Raw genomic sequence first — 17,711 nt, 5'->3', positions numbered from 1 at the left:
TATGGTAAGATTTTTTGTTCTGATGATGCCTTATACCTGATCCCTTCGACACCTCGTGATTGCATAGGCTGGTGTGCTTCTCCCATGTGGGCTTTGTTGCTTCTGAGCTTGATGGCCGCTCGATTACCTTCAAGCCTTTAAGACTCCAGACGCTACCTCCCCTTTTTCACAGCATAGTCCAGTGCTTCTCCAATTTGAGCAACACAAATTAAGAATAAAAATACTTAAAAGCCTACAGTGTTCCTGGAATTATCTATAATACAATTATATTAACATTTTCATAAGGTTAAAACTTAATATTAAAATCCCTGCACATTTATGTATGCTTAAAAAAACAAACAAGTCACAAGGTAAAGCTACCAGTGAAGCTACCTAATCAATAAATTCAATATTAGCACTAAGTGGCAAAGATGGATGATTGTTAGTTGAAACATCTGACCAGAAGGAGAGGTATCCCAACTTTTGGAGATGAGTCTTGGGGATCTAGAACTCCAAGCTCCTCCAAGACACAGCACTTCTCTGGGAGGACGCTGCAGCCCTCCCTGGAGGAATATTGCCTTTATCCATGTGGAATGTATTTTCTTTACTTTCTTTGACACTCATCATAAGATCTGCCCATGGAGATCATGTGAAACCACACGGAGTTCGAGCCCCTTCTTGCTAGTACGAGTTGCCACCAACAGCAATCTAGGATTATTTGTAGCTTTTCCATAGATCAGCGGTTCTCAACCTATATGTTGTGACCCTTTTGGGGGTTGAACGACCCTTTCACAGGGGTCACCCAATTCATAACCGTAGCAAAATGACAGTGATGAAGTAGCAACGAAAATAATTTTATGGTTGGGGGTCACCACAATATGAGGAACTGTATGAAAAGGTCGTGGCATTAGGAAGGTTGAGAACCGCTGCCTTAGGTCAACATTTACTATCTCTTCATTGGCTTCTCATTGCCACGGCTGTGAAAGAATTACCCATGACACAGCATCCCCAGAAATGCTGCCTACTGCAAAGGACTGATTGGTGGTAGCACGGCCAGCAGACATGTGTTTTGTGGGTTTTTTCCTGAAGACTCCCTTATTGATTTTAGAATGACACAACACATCTATTAGGACGCCTTTACATTGTAAGTAGATCCACATGAAGGAGCAGCCCCCTTGTATGCTGCAAGGTAAATCGTGCTGTTCCACAACCGGCACTTTCATCTTTTAAGTGTTTCATAAACGGTGACTGATTAATAATCCTCTCTTTAGTTCTGCCAGGGAGGAGCTGTAAGGAAGGAGTGATGGGCGGGTGTCCACATAAACACGTGCCTATTTGCCACCAAGGACAATGGTGGTGTAGTGGTTAGAACACTGCTTTGAGCACCCCAGCTGCTTCCAGGGAGAAAGATGTGGCAGTCTGCTTATGGAAAGAGCTACAGCCTTGGAAGCTCTGGGTGGGAGGGGGGGGAGTTCCCCTCTGCCTTACAGGGTCCCTGTCAGTGGGAACTGACTTGACAGCAACAGGCTGGGTTCTTAAAGGGGGAATGAATAGAAATGCGTAGGGCTGAACAATTACTATGTCTGTCACTTGCTCATCACCACATTTTTGGGGTGGGGGGTGTTAAATCATTGTTTGGGGCTCGTACAACTCTTATCACTATCCATACATCCATCCATTGTGTCTAGCACATTTGTACATTTGTTTCCCTCATCATTCTCAAACCATTTGCTTTCCACTGGAGCCCTTGGGATCAGCGCATTTTCCCCTCCCTCTCCATTCCTCCCTCCCTCATAAATCCTTGATAATTTATAAATTATTATTATTTTATCATACCTTACACTGCCCAACGTCTCCCTTCACCCACTTTCCTGTTGTCCGTCCCCCAGGGAGGAGGTGACATGTAGATCCTTGTCATCGGTTCCTCCTTTCTCCCCCACCCACCCTCCACCCTCCCAGTATCGCCACTCTCAGCACTGGTTCTGAGGGGTTCATCTGTCCTGGATTCCCCGTGTTTCCAGTTCACATCTGCACCAGTGTATGTCCTCTGGTCTAGCCAGGTTTGTAAGGTAGAATTGGGATCATGATAGTGGGGGTGGGGTGGGGGTGGAGGAAGCATTTAAGAACTAGAGGAATGCTGTGTGTTTCACCCATGCTACCCTGCACTCTGACTGGCTCGTCACCTCCCTATGACCCCTGGCACATCACTATTTTATTTAAACCTCACAACAATCTTGGCAGGGAAGACTCATCTCATAAAGGTCTCCTTGGCTCCACTTTACAGATGGAGACATTAGATGTCAGAAAGATCCTTGTTGATGGTCACACAGTGGCGGCAACGGGTGCAGGTGGGCTGGGAGCTCGGGTCTGCTGACGTCCAGGGTGCACACTCTTTCCGCAGCCCTCCAGGGAGTTTCGCACTTTCCCGATCTTAGTCATCATCAGTATTATTGTCAACAACAAGAAGCGTTACTAGTATTTACTGACCATGGTTTTCAGAATTATTTAGCTCCAAGTTTTGAGGCACTTAAGGTTCTGCACAGCTACAGTTACGGGTCACTTAATGTCCATGGTCTGGTCTGTGAAATAAAGCATTGCGTAATTTAGACATTGTGTGAACACCACATGTAGTAGAGGCTACAGGCAGTCCATGGATTACAAAAGCCTGAATTACGTACCACCTGTAATTACCAACCACCCTCTGTCAAGTGCATTATATTAAAATTTTGAGACACATATAATTGTTTGTAATAACAAACAGTTGCTACTTTGTTATGTGCATAAAAACATTATTACTGTACTATTTTGTTAAAGCTGCTTCAGTATATCTGGAAGGACTTCTTTAATGTATTCTATACATACAAAAGTGCATGATATACTATGCACCAAGAGAAACATTTCATTGACTAACTATTCCAAATCATGCACAAATTTGTCTTAAAGATAGACTATGACTAGAATTTGTTTGTAATTCAAGTTCTCTGGATGCCGTCCATCATCATTTGCCTACTAGCACAATCACTTTGTATACAAAAGCCATGAGCTTGCCCGTGGGAAATTGGTGTGTTCCCTGTGTCTTGCTAGCTCCACTATGTCTCAGGTTCATATCAGGGTTTCTGATCACTCTAACCTCATGGGACCATGGATGGAGTCCTGGCGACAGGGAAGTGGATTATGGTAAGGTCAGCAGTTTGCAATCACTGGTCACTCCCCAGAAGAAAGATGAGGCTCTTCGTTCCCATAAAGATTTACTGCCTTACAAACCTTATGTAGGGTCCCTATGAGTCAGAATCAACTTGATAGCAAAGGGTTTGTGTTTGTTTGGGGGGACCACGGATGTTAATGTGGTCTGAAAAGATATTTTGCAGCACATATCTGTATTTCATTTTTGCTTAGTTAAAAAAAATGCAAGCAAAACTCATGGCCATTGCATTGATTCCAACTCACGGTAACCCTTTAGTGTAGAACTGCCCCCACAGAAGCAGACAGCCACATCGTTCTCCCACAGAGCAGTGGGTGGGTTTGAACCATTCACCTTTCAGTTAGCAGGCAGAGCTCGTAGCCACTGTCCCACCAGGGCTTCTTATTAGCTCAGTTCATAATTGATATTTCCAGTTGAATTTAGAAGCCATCCTGATTCTATTTCTGTTGTATGACAATTTTCTATGGTGGGGAGGGGGACTTGCCCTTGGAGAGCATGTTTGACATTGCTTATATGAATCCCCAGTGGGGAGATTATTATTATGTTCCTCATCATGCATTTTGGGTGGAATTTCTTTTCAGCCCTCGGTGCCCCAGGCTTCGTTTATAGGCTACCTGGGTTTTATACTTTGTCCTTTTGAGGGGCACCGCACTCTGCCTCGGTTACATCAGAAGGGTCAGATTCCGAAAACCCCTTAAGTGAACCAGACTGTACCTTACACTCCTGTGGCAGACGAAAGGAACTGAGCTGAAATGCCCTAGAACGAGAAGAAGATTGCTGCTATCCCAGACTCATGGATTTGGGACATTGGTCCAAACCTCTGGCTTCTCAGTTTGCTCACTATTAGACAACTTAAGACCACTGTGCATTTGCCACTTTCATATTTTCTGAGCTTTTTGTTGCATGCCTTAGTTCTGCAGACATAGTTCTGCCTTAGGGAATGAGCATAATTGAACTTTGTGCCTTGTGTCAAACCATGATTGTTTTCTTAAACAGGATGCAGTCACTAAAGCTTTTTGATATGTATAAATGAATGTCCCATGTACTTTACTCTAAAAGAGCATTCCTATATATGAATATTGCCCCAATATCAATAATATGTTCAATTCTAAACCATTGGCTAGATTAATTATACTATCATTAGAATTATCATAGGCCCTATGTAGCTTACTCATCACTCAAAAAGCTGATAAAGCTGCCACTAATGTGGACCAGGATTATATAAAAATGTAAGCTATGTGGATGGATTTTAAGATCACACTTAATCATCTGCCCTAATCTAAGAACAATAACTTCTTATGATGTGGTCCTGTTTGATAGATTCCCTCATGAAAGGATTACTGAAAATATGGGTGCTATGAGTTGGCACTAACTAATTAGCAAAGATATGAGAAAAATAGCAAAGTGCAGTGAAGAAATCAGATGATGCTCAGCTATCAGAAAATATAATGTCTCAATCTTTACAGCTGTTTTAAAACAAGCAGCCCTATAAATGAATGGGTCAGCTAAGTCTGCACAGGAGAAGCCTGTGTGATCCAAGGATTGTAAATGATAAAATATGATCAGAGGAGGGAAGCATCTAGATCCGTGGTTCTCAACCTTCCTAATGCCGTGACCCTTTACTACAGTTCCTCATGTTGTGGTGACCCCCCATCCATAAAATTTTCATTGATACTTCCTAACTGTCATTTTGCTACTATTATGAATCGTCATGTAAATATCTGATATGCAGGATGTATCTTCATTGTCACAACTGGAACATAAGGAAAGCATAGTGATTCATCACAAAAGCAATATGTAATTCTATATTGTGAAATATTTATTTCTAATGACAAATAAATGAAATTTTGTCTTGAAGCATGGTGTGGCATGGGTAACAGTTTTCACACTGGGTATCCATCCTGGAGATGGATAGAGAAGCTGTGTCTCAGTTCCTAAGACCATCGGAAATATGTTTTCCATGGTCTATGGAGACTCCTGTGAAAGGGTCGTTCCACCCCCAAAGGGGTCGAGACTCACAGGTTAAGAACCACTGATCTAGATAATCTTGCCTTTGGAAAGGGCATTCCTTCTACCGACCTGATAAACCCAGGAGGGCAGGCTCCCTTGGAGGCTTGCATAGGGGAGTCCTTGATGAAGACCACCGTCCAGGGGTTGCATGGACATAAGCGATGCCCTGACTGCATGAAGGGCCCTGTACCAATCTTGTAATCTCCACTGTCTACCTCAAAGTACCTATCCTAATCATAACCCCATTTTCAATCTGGTAACTTCACTTATTGTGTTTTTATTCTCTGCATACCATGCGTGTGTGACCCTGTCCCTTGACCTCCCATGTCTTTTCTAAGTTTCTGTATATCAGCAAACACTTGGACACCACTATGACCTTGTGCCAATGGCCTCCCCTATCTAGACAATATGTTGTTGTCTTCCCTTTGTCCTGTTTAAGGCTGTAATAAATGTTCTCCTAAAAAAATAAAGAAGTCAGATCCACCTCCACCACCATCATAAAACAACAAGACTGAGAAAGAATGCTTCAGTTGCAACATAACACACAATCACAGAACAACTGGCCTGGAATGGACATGGCGTCTGGCTGCAGGCATCCGTCTGTCACACATTTGGAAGAGAGATGAAGCACAGTAGGCAGAGCTAAATGAGGGAATTACCCAAATTTGCCATATTTGTAAGAAATAGTCAGGTCATGTGGAAGAGTAGTCTGCATTGCAGTTAAAAGTAGGCATTTGCCAAAAAAAATGGATGTTTTACCCAATAAATAAAAACTAAAGGTCTCCTCTCCAATTCTCTCTCTCTCTCTCTCTCTCTCTCTCACACACGCACGCACGCACGCACGCACCCACGCACGCACACACATTTCTGAAGTAGTAACTCCTGCAAAGCAGAACATGACCTTAGTCTTCCCTTTGGAGATTTCTGACAAATAACAGATCCAGGAAAAACCCACTGTAATCAAGAACAAGAAGTATCAAAATATCATACAAACACACCCACAGGTAAGTAAAAACCTATTGTTACATAATCGTAGAAATCTTTGTTAAACCAAAATATCAAATGTGAAGGTTTTGTTTCTCAGTATAGCCTCCATCTAGGTCTATAAACATCTGACAGTGTTTTCCCATTTCTTTAACCCTCCCTGGAATTCTATGTGATTCACCTTATACAGACTTAACGCTGCAGTTTGGTATCTTCAAAGGGCTCAGATCATGTCCTAGTAAGTTCCCGCGACCATCTCTGTCCTTTGAGAACATCTGTCGAATTCTCCCCTCTTTGGAATTCCAAAAAGCAGTTGTCATAGCTTCTGAGCTGACTTCTTGGGTTGGAATGTATTGGCCCAGGGATCACATTGGAAGCTACTGTTTTGATTGGCCCTTTCAAAATATGTATTTTTTGAAGACATTCTAAGGAGACCAGGACTCATGTATTACCAAGAGAACTTATCTGCAGCCATCCACTGGTCACAGAGGCATGTTAAACAAGCTTTGTTCACAATAAATCCGTGCATGTATCATTTAGAACCCCAGTATCAATACTGTGTGTTACCTCCAGATAGATAGACTCTAGGGAGCAAAAAACAAAGACAATGAAAGCAAGAGTTGGGTGAAGAATGCGCACCAGACAAATCACTGTCTTAAAGAACATGATGCTCTAATCAAGCATATCACCATACTACTAATAATACCAACAAAAATGAATGACTTCTTTATAAAACAATAGCTCAAAGTAGAAGAAAAATAAATGATATAACAGACATAGATGAGACATAAACTGGCACAGCTTATGAAAGACACGGGAGAGAAAAGCAAAGTTGTCTGGGAAAGTAAGGCCACACTAGAGGGAACAGACATTGAGACAATGGGGACAAAAGGCACGCACACAAGTGTACTAAGAGTTAAGCAAGATTAGAGAAAATTTGATAAATACGAATAAGAATGGAGTTCCAACACACGAAGAAGAAGCAAATTGAAGAAACAGAAAATATAGCTAAGTGTTTAAAATCAAGTTCCAGGTGATAAAAGGAGGCCTGAATTTGTACACGGGCTTGGATCATCACATGGATCGGAAGGGGGAAGGCAGGGTGACAGAGTGAATGACACAGAACAGTCAACACAAAGACACATCCTACTTGACTTTGTATTTGACTTCAAATACCATGGAAGACTCCTTTGAGCAGGCAGACAAGAAGATCAGATCTCTTATAAATAAAGTGATCATAGCATCATTTCCGTTTACATTGTTTTCAGCCATAATTATTTATTGTGCCTTCTTTTCCACTCTTAAAACTCTTGTGATTTAGAGAACAAATATTGCCTTCCTGATAAGACGGTGTGAGAGATGAGAAAAAGATATGGCTTTAGACACCTCCCAGAAACTTTCAACACTAGAAGAAAGTAGAATCATCCTATAAAGTCCTGAAAGAAAGAATGGTTAGCCCGGGAAATATTATTCCCAAACACCAAACAGCTACTTGAATGCAAACACAACAGACAGCATATAGGTAGATAGATGGATAGATAGATGATAGATCGATAGATGATAGATCGATAGATGATAGATAGATAGATAGATAGATGATAGATAGATAGATAGATAGATAGATAGATAGATAGATAGATAGATAGATAGACAGATTTGGATATACAGAGACCAAGGAATATCATTCTCCTGTGTCCCTCTTGAAAATCTGCTGGGGAAAAAAATCTTTAGATAATAAAAAGAAAAGAAAAGAGAAACTGCAGCAGCGATGCCTCAAGTTGAAATCAATATCTCTCTTTCCACTCCCCCACCCAACATAATCCTCTGCATATTCCAGGCCTTCGTGAAGAATGTCACAAAATCCCAGTTTCCTCTCTAGAAAGCTGGCGGCTCTCCTAGTTCTTCCAGCTCTCTCATCCCCATATCTAATCACTCACTGAATCTTGGCAACCTGCAACGATCTCTCTCATATCTCTCCTCTAGCTTCCATCTCCATTGTCATGACCTTACATCGTCCTGGATGAATCATTCTCATCTGGACCAGTATCATGGTCTCCTGATGTTAGCAGTCATTTTAAAGCAGTTAACTGGCATAGCAAAGGCATTCACCATTTGGAATGGATTCTACTCACAAACAATGGCCCTATCAGTTCTCTTTCTGTCCTGCCAATTGTCTTCTTGCCTCTAGTACCCAGGCTCTCTAAGCCATAATCCATACTTTGCTGTCGTGGAATCGCGGTGCCCCCATGACCCTGGGTGTTGCATGTCATAAAGTGCTCACCAACAGGTACCTCAGAAGACAGGTTTCTGAAAGGTCAGAACCTTGAAAGCCCTCGGGGGCAGTTCTACTCTGCACACGTGGAGATGCTGTGATCCATTCTGTAATCATTGTGATTTTGCTGAAAATAAAGTGGATCATGTCACTCTTGGACATGAGTTCTTTTCGATTTTTCCCACTGCCTGCCATATAGTCATATACTAAAAGTCTACATTCCTTAGCAAGATCTATTAGGGCCTAGACTCTTCTTAAACTCCAATGGCTTCTGGTCTAATCCCTCTGCTTCTCATCACTCTATGGCTACTCATGACTCTATGGCTACTCATCACTCCATGGCTACTCATCACTCTATGGCTACTCATCACTCCATGGCTACTAAGGGATAAACGACAAGCACTTTAAGCTCCAGGTGTGAGATATCATTTGAAACAGGAATGAGGTGTGCATCCGCCTCCAGGACCTAGGTTTGGGTTCTGGTAGCATGTCACAGGAATCCACCTAGGCTATGGTTCAGAGTCCAGGAGCAAAGCAACCTGCCCAAGAAGCTACCAGCTGGAAGAGCTCCCTTCCTCCTCACTCCCCAGCCCCCACGTCCACCAGCCCACCCTTACTTAGAGTTTTCTATGTTTCTTGAAGAGCCAGCCTTGTTACATTATAGAAGACACACTGTATTACAATATGTGTGTGTAATTTTTTTTTGATTAGTTGACTGAAAAGAGAGTCACTCAGGAGCAGATGCTCAAAGTGAAGCTATTTCCTGTCATTGGTGACAAATCAACTCTCCCTCCCACGTGACCATGCAGCGCTGTCTCTGAGGGTGGGGCTTTCGTCTGCTCATTCGCTCAGTCAGTACGCAGTTGTTGAGCACCTCAGGCACTGAGCTCAGGCCTCCCGGACAGCGTGGAGACAGAGCGGGGCCTTGTCCTCACAGAGGCTTCCGTCTAGCGTGGAGCAGACAACCAAGAACACAGTGATGACAATGGCACCACGCTCACTTCAAGAGAATAGTGGGGAGCTCGCATCATCGGGGCTCAGGGCAGGCCTACTTGAGTGGGAGTCATTTACACCAAGACTTGAAGGACGAGAACGCACCAGGCCTGGAAGATCCAGGGGGCGAGCACTCCAAGCAGAAGGCAGTTTGTTCATCTGCATTAGAGAAAGCACAAACAGATTGACTGTCTCAGCTTAGCGTGGAGAACTAGCAGCTCACCCACTAATGTGAAGAAGGCAACAGTTCTGTGGATTGCAGCTATCTGAACCGCCCTCAAGAAACCCCAGACCATCCAGCTGTGGATATGCGCATGCAGATCTGCTTCAGAGTCACTTTTAAGTTTCCCTCAATGCACACAGGGAATGCCCCTTCACACCCGTCTCTGTCCACGTTGTCCCTTCCATCTGGGCTGCTTGCCACTGCCCTACCAAGTCCCTTCCGGTTCTCCTGAGGTTTGTTGCCCTTCTTTCTCCCACACCTTCTCAGACCACCCTGCTCTCTTTTGATCTCCAGTTCCTACAGTCCTTCCACCTTCTTCAACAAGCTCGCTGCTATGTACCCTTTCTTTCCGTGCCGTGTGTCCTGTCCTCTTGCCACGATTGAAGAACAGACCAAAGATTTTGTCTTCCCACCCTCCAATTCGTCACTGAGCGTGTGGGATGAACATAGAACTCTTGTTCAGCAAACAGGTTGCCCACCTACCTGAAGTCTTTCCTTCACCCCAAATATTATCTGTTTTATGCAGGAATTTTATCAGATGGGATAGAAAGATAAATATGGGGGGAATGACCTACAATCCTCCATGTCTTTCTTCCGAAAACTGCAGTAAAAATCCCCCAACCAAAGTTCAAGGCCCAGCAGTTCGTGTCCGAGTGTCCAAAGTTATGAGAAACACCCTCCACCTGAGGTCTCTTCCACTTCACAAAACAAAACGCCGGAGATCTCACCATTCTTACAGTACAAAAATTTTATTTTTTTTGTTAGGATAATTTAAAGTTTAAAACTGAAGTAGACATATTCATTTTACAAACAAGATATTCTTTCATAAGTAAGACCATTAAAAACAGTAAACCAAAAAAAAAGCTGTCTTTACAAAAAGCTCTGTGCATAGCGACTTTATACTGTATTTAACTGACAAAGCAAACAACAAACTGAAACTATACAGTTTGAAAATGAGGCTTTGCTGTACAAAAGATGGAGAGGATAATGGTTTTTAAACCATGCATATCGATATGTGCAAAGGAAAAAAACTGGGAAGAATTATGATGTTATAACAAAGGAAAATGAGATCAATAGTGAAGGAAGTTGTCCCTTTAAATGGAAAAAACAAAAACGAAAACATCATACACAGCTCCTCTTACAAAGATAGGATAGATTTTGTAGTTTCCTATAGAAATACTTGTTATTCCAAGTGGCACAAAAATAACAATAATAATAATAATAATAATAATAACCTGGGACTGGGATGATACAACAGCAATGACTAAAGAGGACAGAGTAACTTTGATTTTAATTTATTACACTAAAAATAGTCCTTACACACATTTATACAATTAAATAGATCTGCCGCCGCCGAGGTTCTAAGCTGAATGGTCAAGAATGTCCGGTATTTCATTACACACGGTTTTTTTGTTTTTCGGTATAAAGCTACCAACAAATTCTACAATCATTTTGAAGACAGTACTGCACTCATCTTCATGCAAGAGCAAAATTCACAGATTCTAAAAGCAATGCTACTTAAAAAAAGAAAAAAACATGTTTCCTTATGTTGGATTGGCTCAAATCCAGGCCTAAGCATGCTGAATTTTGTTGTGCCTTCATTTTGGGATGGCAATGTTTGCATTCCACGCACTGTCCCCTCCCATAGGAGTCTTTCACTGGGGAACATTCTCCCACGTGTTTCTGTGTATTCGGGCGCGTTCAACCCCGACTGTGAGGGGTTGTCAGCAATAGTTAGAAGCATGCCAGGTTTCCAAAACCTTGGATTCTCATGTGCATAGAAATAATATTTGGGTTGCATTGGGGTAATTCCGGGATGGATTAAAGGCAAATGAGACAGCTGGGGGGTTGGGGGGGTGGGTGCAGGGATGTAGCACATGGGAAAAAGAAAGGGGTGCAGAATTCACAAAGCATCTAACATTGGCTCAGAATCACTAAGGAGGCTTTCCAGGGGAGCTGCATCCATTTCTAGTGTGGGGACACCAGCTGAGAACCCCAAACCGAAGTCTATGTAGTCTAAACTGTGGTGCCAACGAGTCAACAAAGAGAACCCTGGCGGGGTTGCCACCCCGATTGGCAGTCCAGGTCAGTCTGGGTCCACCCCCAGGATCACACGGGCTTTGGAGCACCCCCCGAAAGAAGCGGGCCCTGTTGGCAGCTACCGCAAGGCCTTCCTCACTACACGCTAGTCACAGAACTACGGGAGGAAGCTCCTCCTCGGAAGGACCGATGCCCGTGCTGCTTCGAGCAGATCTGGCTTCTCATCTCTAGGACCATCGCAGGAGGGATTTAGAAACCCTGGGCGCTCCTCTCCCTATCTTCAACCCAGCGCCTCTATCTTTCTGGAAAGCAAATTGTTCATTAACAAGTTGTTCATTAGAGACATTTCACACACCCGCTAGAGAGTTTACTGCCAGGATGGGGACATTGGCAGAGAGAGAAAAGGACTTGGACATTCTAAGACTGATCCTTAAGCCTAAGGCCATGGGGTTGAGTCTGACCCATCGCGACCCTCTAGGGCAGAGTAGAACTGCTCCCTGGGGTCTCTGAGGCTGGAGATGTCATGGGCGTGCACAGCCCCAGTTTCCTTTGGAGGACGGCTTGGCTAGTGGGTTTGAACTGCCAACTTTTTGGTGGGCAGCCTGGTGCTTAACCCACGGTGCCACCAGGGGGGTCTTTTTCAATCCCTGTTCCTGCAGCGCTTTGGAGCTTCTACTTCTGTGCTGAAACAGGCAACCAAAGAGGAGCAAGTGGGTCACTCTGGCGAGGAAGAAATCCCAAGGGGCTCCGCGGGGAAGGAGGCCATGTGGCGTGGGTGGGGATACTTCTCTCCCTGGGATGCTCAATGCCTGAGGCACCCTGGAATGCAGGAATTCTCTGCACTGCTCAGGAGAGAACATACGTAGAAAGGGAATATGCGTTTTAAACTATCTACTCACGAGGAGCAAACACCGAAAGGGACTGGTGGACTGTAAAGAAAGTAGGCGGAGCTGGGGACAAGTTGATGGGCTTGCGGATCAGTGGATGTGCATGTACATGAGGGTTTTCTTCTTCTATCTTGGGCTGTTCTGCAGGAATCTAGGTTAAGTTCTTGCCCACGGGTCAATAAAATCATGGAGAAAAAATAAGGGAGTTTGGGACGTAAGAGGGGGTGAGAGCCTAGTAAGTAACTGTATTAATCATCACACACTTTTTAAACTTGTTACTACGTTTGCCTCCTTCTCATTTTACATCAGGAAGAGAAAATCCTCTCTCTTCCCCCCCCCCCCCCAGGTCTACTTCTACTTACAATAAGTTACACGTTTATTTATTTAAATAATTGTAAAACATTTTAAAAGTTTCCCCTTTTTTGTTTTTTGTTTGTTTGTTTGTTTATTAAGAGATTAAACTATAAGCAAACACACACAACATTTCATCACTCAATTCAGGTTTTGTTTTAAGAAAGTCTGCCATGCTGGTACCCTGTTTTGTTCAATTTTTTTTCTGCATAAACTAAATTGGTATCTGAAAGGATTCATAGAAAATAGAAACTTTCAACTTTTTTTTTCCTACAAAGAAAAACAAATAGTATCCAAAATATTAAGCATGAATTGTTTGCCAATTTTTTTCTTCAATATTTTACAAACAGAGGAAGGTGGTTTTTGTAATGTTCATAACAAAGGATAGCATTTCTGCTCTTAGCACACTGACCATGTCAACGACATCATTTTTTTGTCCTTGTCCACAAGAAGGTCAGTTTGTGTAGCCACCGTCGCAGCTACAGAAGAAAGGTGAGACCCAGTCAAATGAAGGCTCCTGGCATACCCACACCTGTCCGTCACATTCATTTGGGGTATGACGTTCCCAAAGGGCTCCTCGTGCTTTCCTCGATATCAGTCCATCAGCAGAAGTAGTTCTGTGCTATAAACAAGCAGTTCTTCCTCTTCTTTACATCGGTGGAACCACAAGGCCGGTCATGGCTGTAAAGAAAGGGAGGCACAGGAAAGAGGGGTGAAGACAGTTCACATCAGAGCAGGAAGCACAGAGAGAGGGGAAGGGGCGGAGACCCACGGTACAATCCAGGGAGACGGTGCCCTCAGCTGACCTTCCAACCAATGTTCTCCCAGGTTTGGGCCAGCTGACAGCGTGTTAAGAGGTACTGGAGCCTTGTTTAATCTCTGAGATCTACACCAAGCTTATGGGCAGAATTTTGCTAGGGAAACTAAGAGTTAGGTTTGGTTTTGTTCCATATAAATGAGTTGTTCTAGCTTGCCATTTGAGCGTGATACATTATTATTGTTGTTATTCTTAGGCTAAAACAGCCACCAGGTTTTATTACTCCAAATAACTTGGTTAGAACAGGAGGGGACATTTCAGCTGCTGCACCTCTTCATTCGGTGAGGAGGCACCAATGGTAACAAATCAGACTTTAGACCCCATTCTGGATGTCTACCCATTCTGATCTAAACCAGATTTGCTAGGTGTTTTAACTGGGTCCTGGTCCATCCGTGCTCACAGCTCATCTCCCACGTCCACTCGCTGACAGAACACGGGTCCCCTGAACAGGAGACTGCTCTGAGCACCTCACCTGAGAGTCATCTCCACCTCCACTCTCCACCTGCTCTCCAATGCCCCCTCACCTCCTCCAGGGAATGTGGACAGTCCCTGCTCGTGGGGGAGACTCCAGGGCTTACAGACTAAGGAGACCGGAGACAATGGCCGCTCTAGTTTCCTAAACTCAGGGCAAGTGGGAAGGGCACAGGAGAGGGGTGGCAGGGGGAGGTCAAGTAACTATTTTCCTTTTTACTTTTCTTAAAATAAAGCTGAAAATATTTGCAGGCGTTTCCAGGAATGAGGAGAGGGTGGCGTCCTTCCCGCCTTCCTCTCGTGATCATATGGAATCCCATCCACCCCCTGAAATCAGGCAGCCACAGCACCCTCTCATAAACACTGCCATCACGTCTGTCCCAACTCGTAGAGACCCCACAGGACAGAGTCGAACTGCTCCCAGGGGCTTCTGAGGCTATAATTGTTTATGGACTCAGACAGCCTCATCGTTCTTTCACGGATTGGCTGGCAAGTCTCAACCACCGGCCTTGTGTTGAACAGCTCAGCACTTAGCACGCCGTGCCACCAGGGCTCCTTAACATCCACACCATGTGGGCGAAGTCACACAGCATTGTGTGCTCCTCAGGCCCTGGCTGTCAGATGATGAACTAAGAGAATTTTTCAAATTCTTGGAAACTGCCAGAATATTTTCCTTGAATCAAAAGTTCAAACCGCATCTAGAATTAGACACTTGAAGTGGTATTGTCTACATCTCATCTAAGGGTTTAGCAGATGTCAGAGAAGCATTTGTGCTGTGTTCTAGTTACAAGCAAATGGCCCCCAGTCTCCCCACTCTTCCTAGCCCATGCCTGTCTCTCTCTCTCTCTCTCATATCCCTCTGCCCTGTTCCCCACCGGCTCGTCCTCTCAGGCAGACCTGTCAGCCGTCTACTTCCCTGCCCATAGAGCCTTTATTGAATGTTTGTCGGATCTGGATGAAGGTCTTACACAGCGAGCAAAGCCTTAATTATTTTTGCCTGTATTACTGTATATTGAATCGATGTGACTTTTCAATAAAGGTGGTTCAATCCTGGACACTCCCTGATGGTTTGGAGATATAGCAACTCTGGTAATTATCCCAGAGTGTAGAAGTTTCTTATTTTATATTTTTCCTGGAGGTAACTGGCAAAGCAACCAGGCACACAGTGTTTAATATGATCCTGACAATCGACACTCATCACTGGAAATGCCTGAACCCAGAGAAGCACATACGAGGGGGGACAACGCAAGCTGCGTGCATATGGACTGGCAGTAGAATTGTGTACAGTGTTGTGTTTTGTTTTTTACTTTCACTTGTCTGTTACAGGTAAAGCTCCTCCTTGTCATTGGCTATTGCTAAGTCCCACCAAGTCGACCCTGCCCCCTCGTCATGGCCCCGTGGGACAGAGTAGAACAGCCCCATAAGGTTTCCTACACTGTCACCTGTGATGGACAAAGATCATCTGGTCTTTCACCCACGGAGTCCCTGGGTGGATTCACACAGCCAAACCTTCGATGAACAGCCAAGAGCTTAACTGTGGCACCAACAGGGCTCCATTTCAAAGCACTCAGCTTCTTCCTTTTGCTGCGTCTGCAGAGCGTTAGCTAAATGCATTTACGGAATGGGCATAGCTGCTCAAGGAACAAGATCCACCACTTGCTAGAAGTTGTCTACATTGGATCCTTCCTGGCCTCTCAGTGAGCACTGGGGAGGCTGGGTTTCTACGAGTTGGAGACCCTGACGTTTTGCTTGTAAAAATCACAGTCAACAGACAGAAAGCAGAAATTAACTGGAGGGAAAGTAAGCATTTTCACGCGGGAGGGGCTGTCTCATTGCACTGCAGGTCCTGTTTACCTTTGGCATTTCATGGAAAAGCAATACTCTCCCTTTGGTCCAGGTGGAAAGTAGGTATGAGCCCTGGGTGGAGAGAGGAATCGCATTGTTATTGTCCGGGGAGGGATGGTGGGCGGGCAGTGGGTCAGTGCAAGGCTCTGGTGTCAAAGTCTAGGTTCAGGCCATCCCTGCGTGGGGCCAGCTACTGAACACAGCATGGGATCATCTTCTGCTGAGTGAGGGTCAGGATGAGATAACTCAAGTCATGTCCCTTCCTCCATTCGGCAGTTGCACCCTGGGTAAGTATTAGCGCATGGTAGACAGCACTGTGGCTCAAGCCCTTTGCAGATGAATACGTCCATCTCAGCGCACAGTCATTTTAGAAAGGAGCCTCTCCCTCAGGGTGAGCCCGGGGGGGTTTCAGCCCACCCTTGTACTCTCTGTCAATCTCCAAAGAGGTGAGCTTCCTGCTCGGCAGGCCTGCGTTGCTGGGGATCCCTGCGCTAAAAGGGTCAAGTTGGCTTTCACCCTCTCGACAACTCGGGGGCATTTCCCATCTGCAGCCCTGCGCTTCCATTCACCTGGTTCCAGCTACCTCCAACGGGGGCCTAAGACAGAAGGCCAGCCTTGTAAACTCTGCCAGGCTGCATGGAATAGTGTATCTCACACTGTGAATCCTTTATCTTTCTTCGTTCTTCCCAGCCTTAATTCACAGCCACCGCTGGAAGTGGCTGCCATGTTTACCCTGGGCAACAGACTAGGAACGGAGGCTCTGAGGGGATCACAGCTTGCTCACATTCGCAGCGCCCTGGAGGGGCCAAGCTAGACTGTAACTCGCTGCTGGGGGGCTCCGATCCAGGTATCTCCCAGCGCTAACTACTCTGTCAGGGTCTCCTCAGAATTCTCTTCTGTCCCCACACCACTCGACCCTTGCAATTTATTTGTAGCTTGTTTTAGGCTACAATCCTAAATAAGCATACTCTTTTTTTTTTTCTCTTTCAAAACATAAATCTAGTTTCCTATTCTCTGGAGGGAGATGTAGGCTCCAACAGAGGCTTGGAGATCCACAGTAATCCCACAGAAATGAAGTGAGGGCCCAGAATGAATGCCTGTGTGTCACCACCTGAATTGTCACTCCTACAAATCCAAGACTGCGCAGCCCCTGGGCCAAGCATCCTCACCGTTGGTGACCAGAGGTTGTCATGACAACCCTAGAGTAGGTCTCCTGACTAGATCTGCTGCTGCTCCTGCTGCTTCAACCACAGGGAAACCTCACCAAGGGCCTTAAAGGCGATCTTCCAGCTCTTTGGCCTGGCACGACTGCATGGCATGGACCATACAGGGCATTGGGCAGGCACCAAAAAGCGAAGTAGAATCAGAGTCCCAGAGAGGGAGGGGAGACTTTGTCCTGGCATCAGTGCAAGCCCACAGTAGGCAGGCCCCCATCCCCGCAGCCCTACCCCCAATGAGGATCCTGGGACAATATCGCCTGAGGAGAGCTGAGATCATCAGCTCTAATGTCCCCAAATTCGGTGTGCATGTGAGCGGGGTGAGTGAGGGGCGGCAGGGGACGGTCAAGGAACACTTTTTCCCTCTAAAAGTAAAGCTGGCAATCTATGCAAATGATGCTGGGAATGACGAAAGGACCA

General features: G+C 44.9%; 1 protein-coding gene across 1 annotated transcript in view; it reads right to left on the bottom strand.

The window, feature by feature from the left end:
* Positions 1 to 13,087: 13,087 nt before the first annotated feature.
* Positions 13,088 to 17,711, bottom strand: part of EBF2 (EBF transcription factor 2) — a 217,922-nt gene continuing 213,298 nt past the window's right edge. The window contains exon 18 of the mRNA XM_013005913.2: positions 13,088 to 13,622. Coding sequence (XP_012861367.1) covers positions 13,591 to 13,622 — 32 coding nt within the window. The 3' untranslated portion in view covers positions 13,088 to 13,590. The remainder of the gene's footprint in view (positions 13,623 to 17,711) is intronic.

This window comes from Echinops telfairi, unplaced genomic scaffold (genome assembly GCF_000313985.2).
Source record: "Echinops telfairi isolate 266 unplaced genomic scaffold, ASM31398v2 ScPeMD7_9;HRSCAF=40, whole genome shotgun sequence".
NCBI classification, from domain to species: Eukaryota; Metazoa; Chordata; class Mammalia; order Afrosoricida; family Tenrecidae; genus Echinops; species Echinops telfairi.
This window is presented reverse-complemented; position numbering and strand designations above follow the sequence as displayed.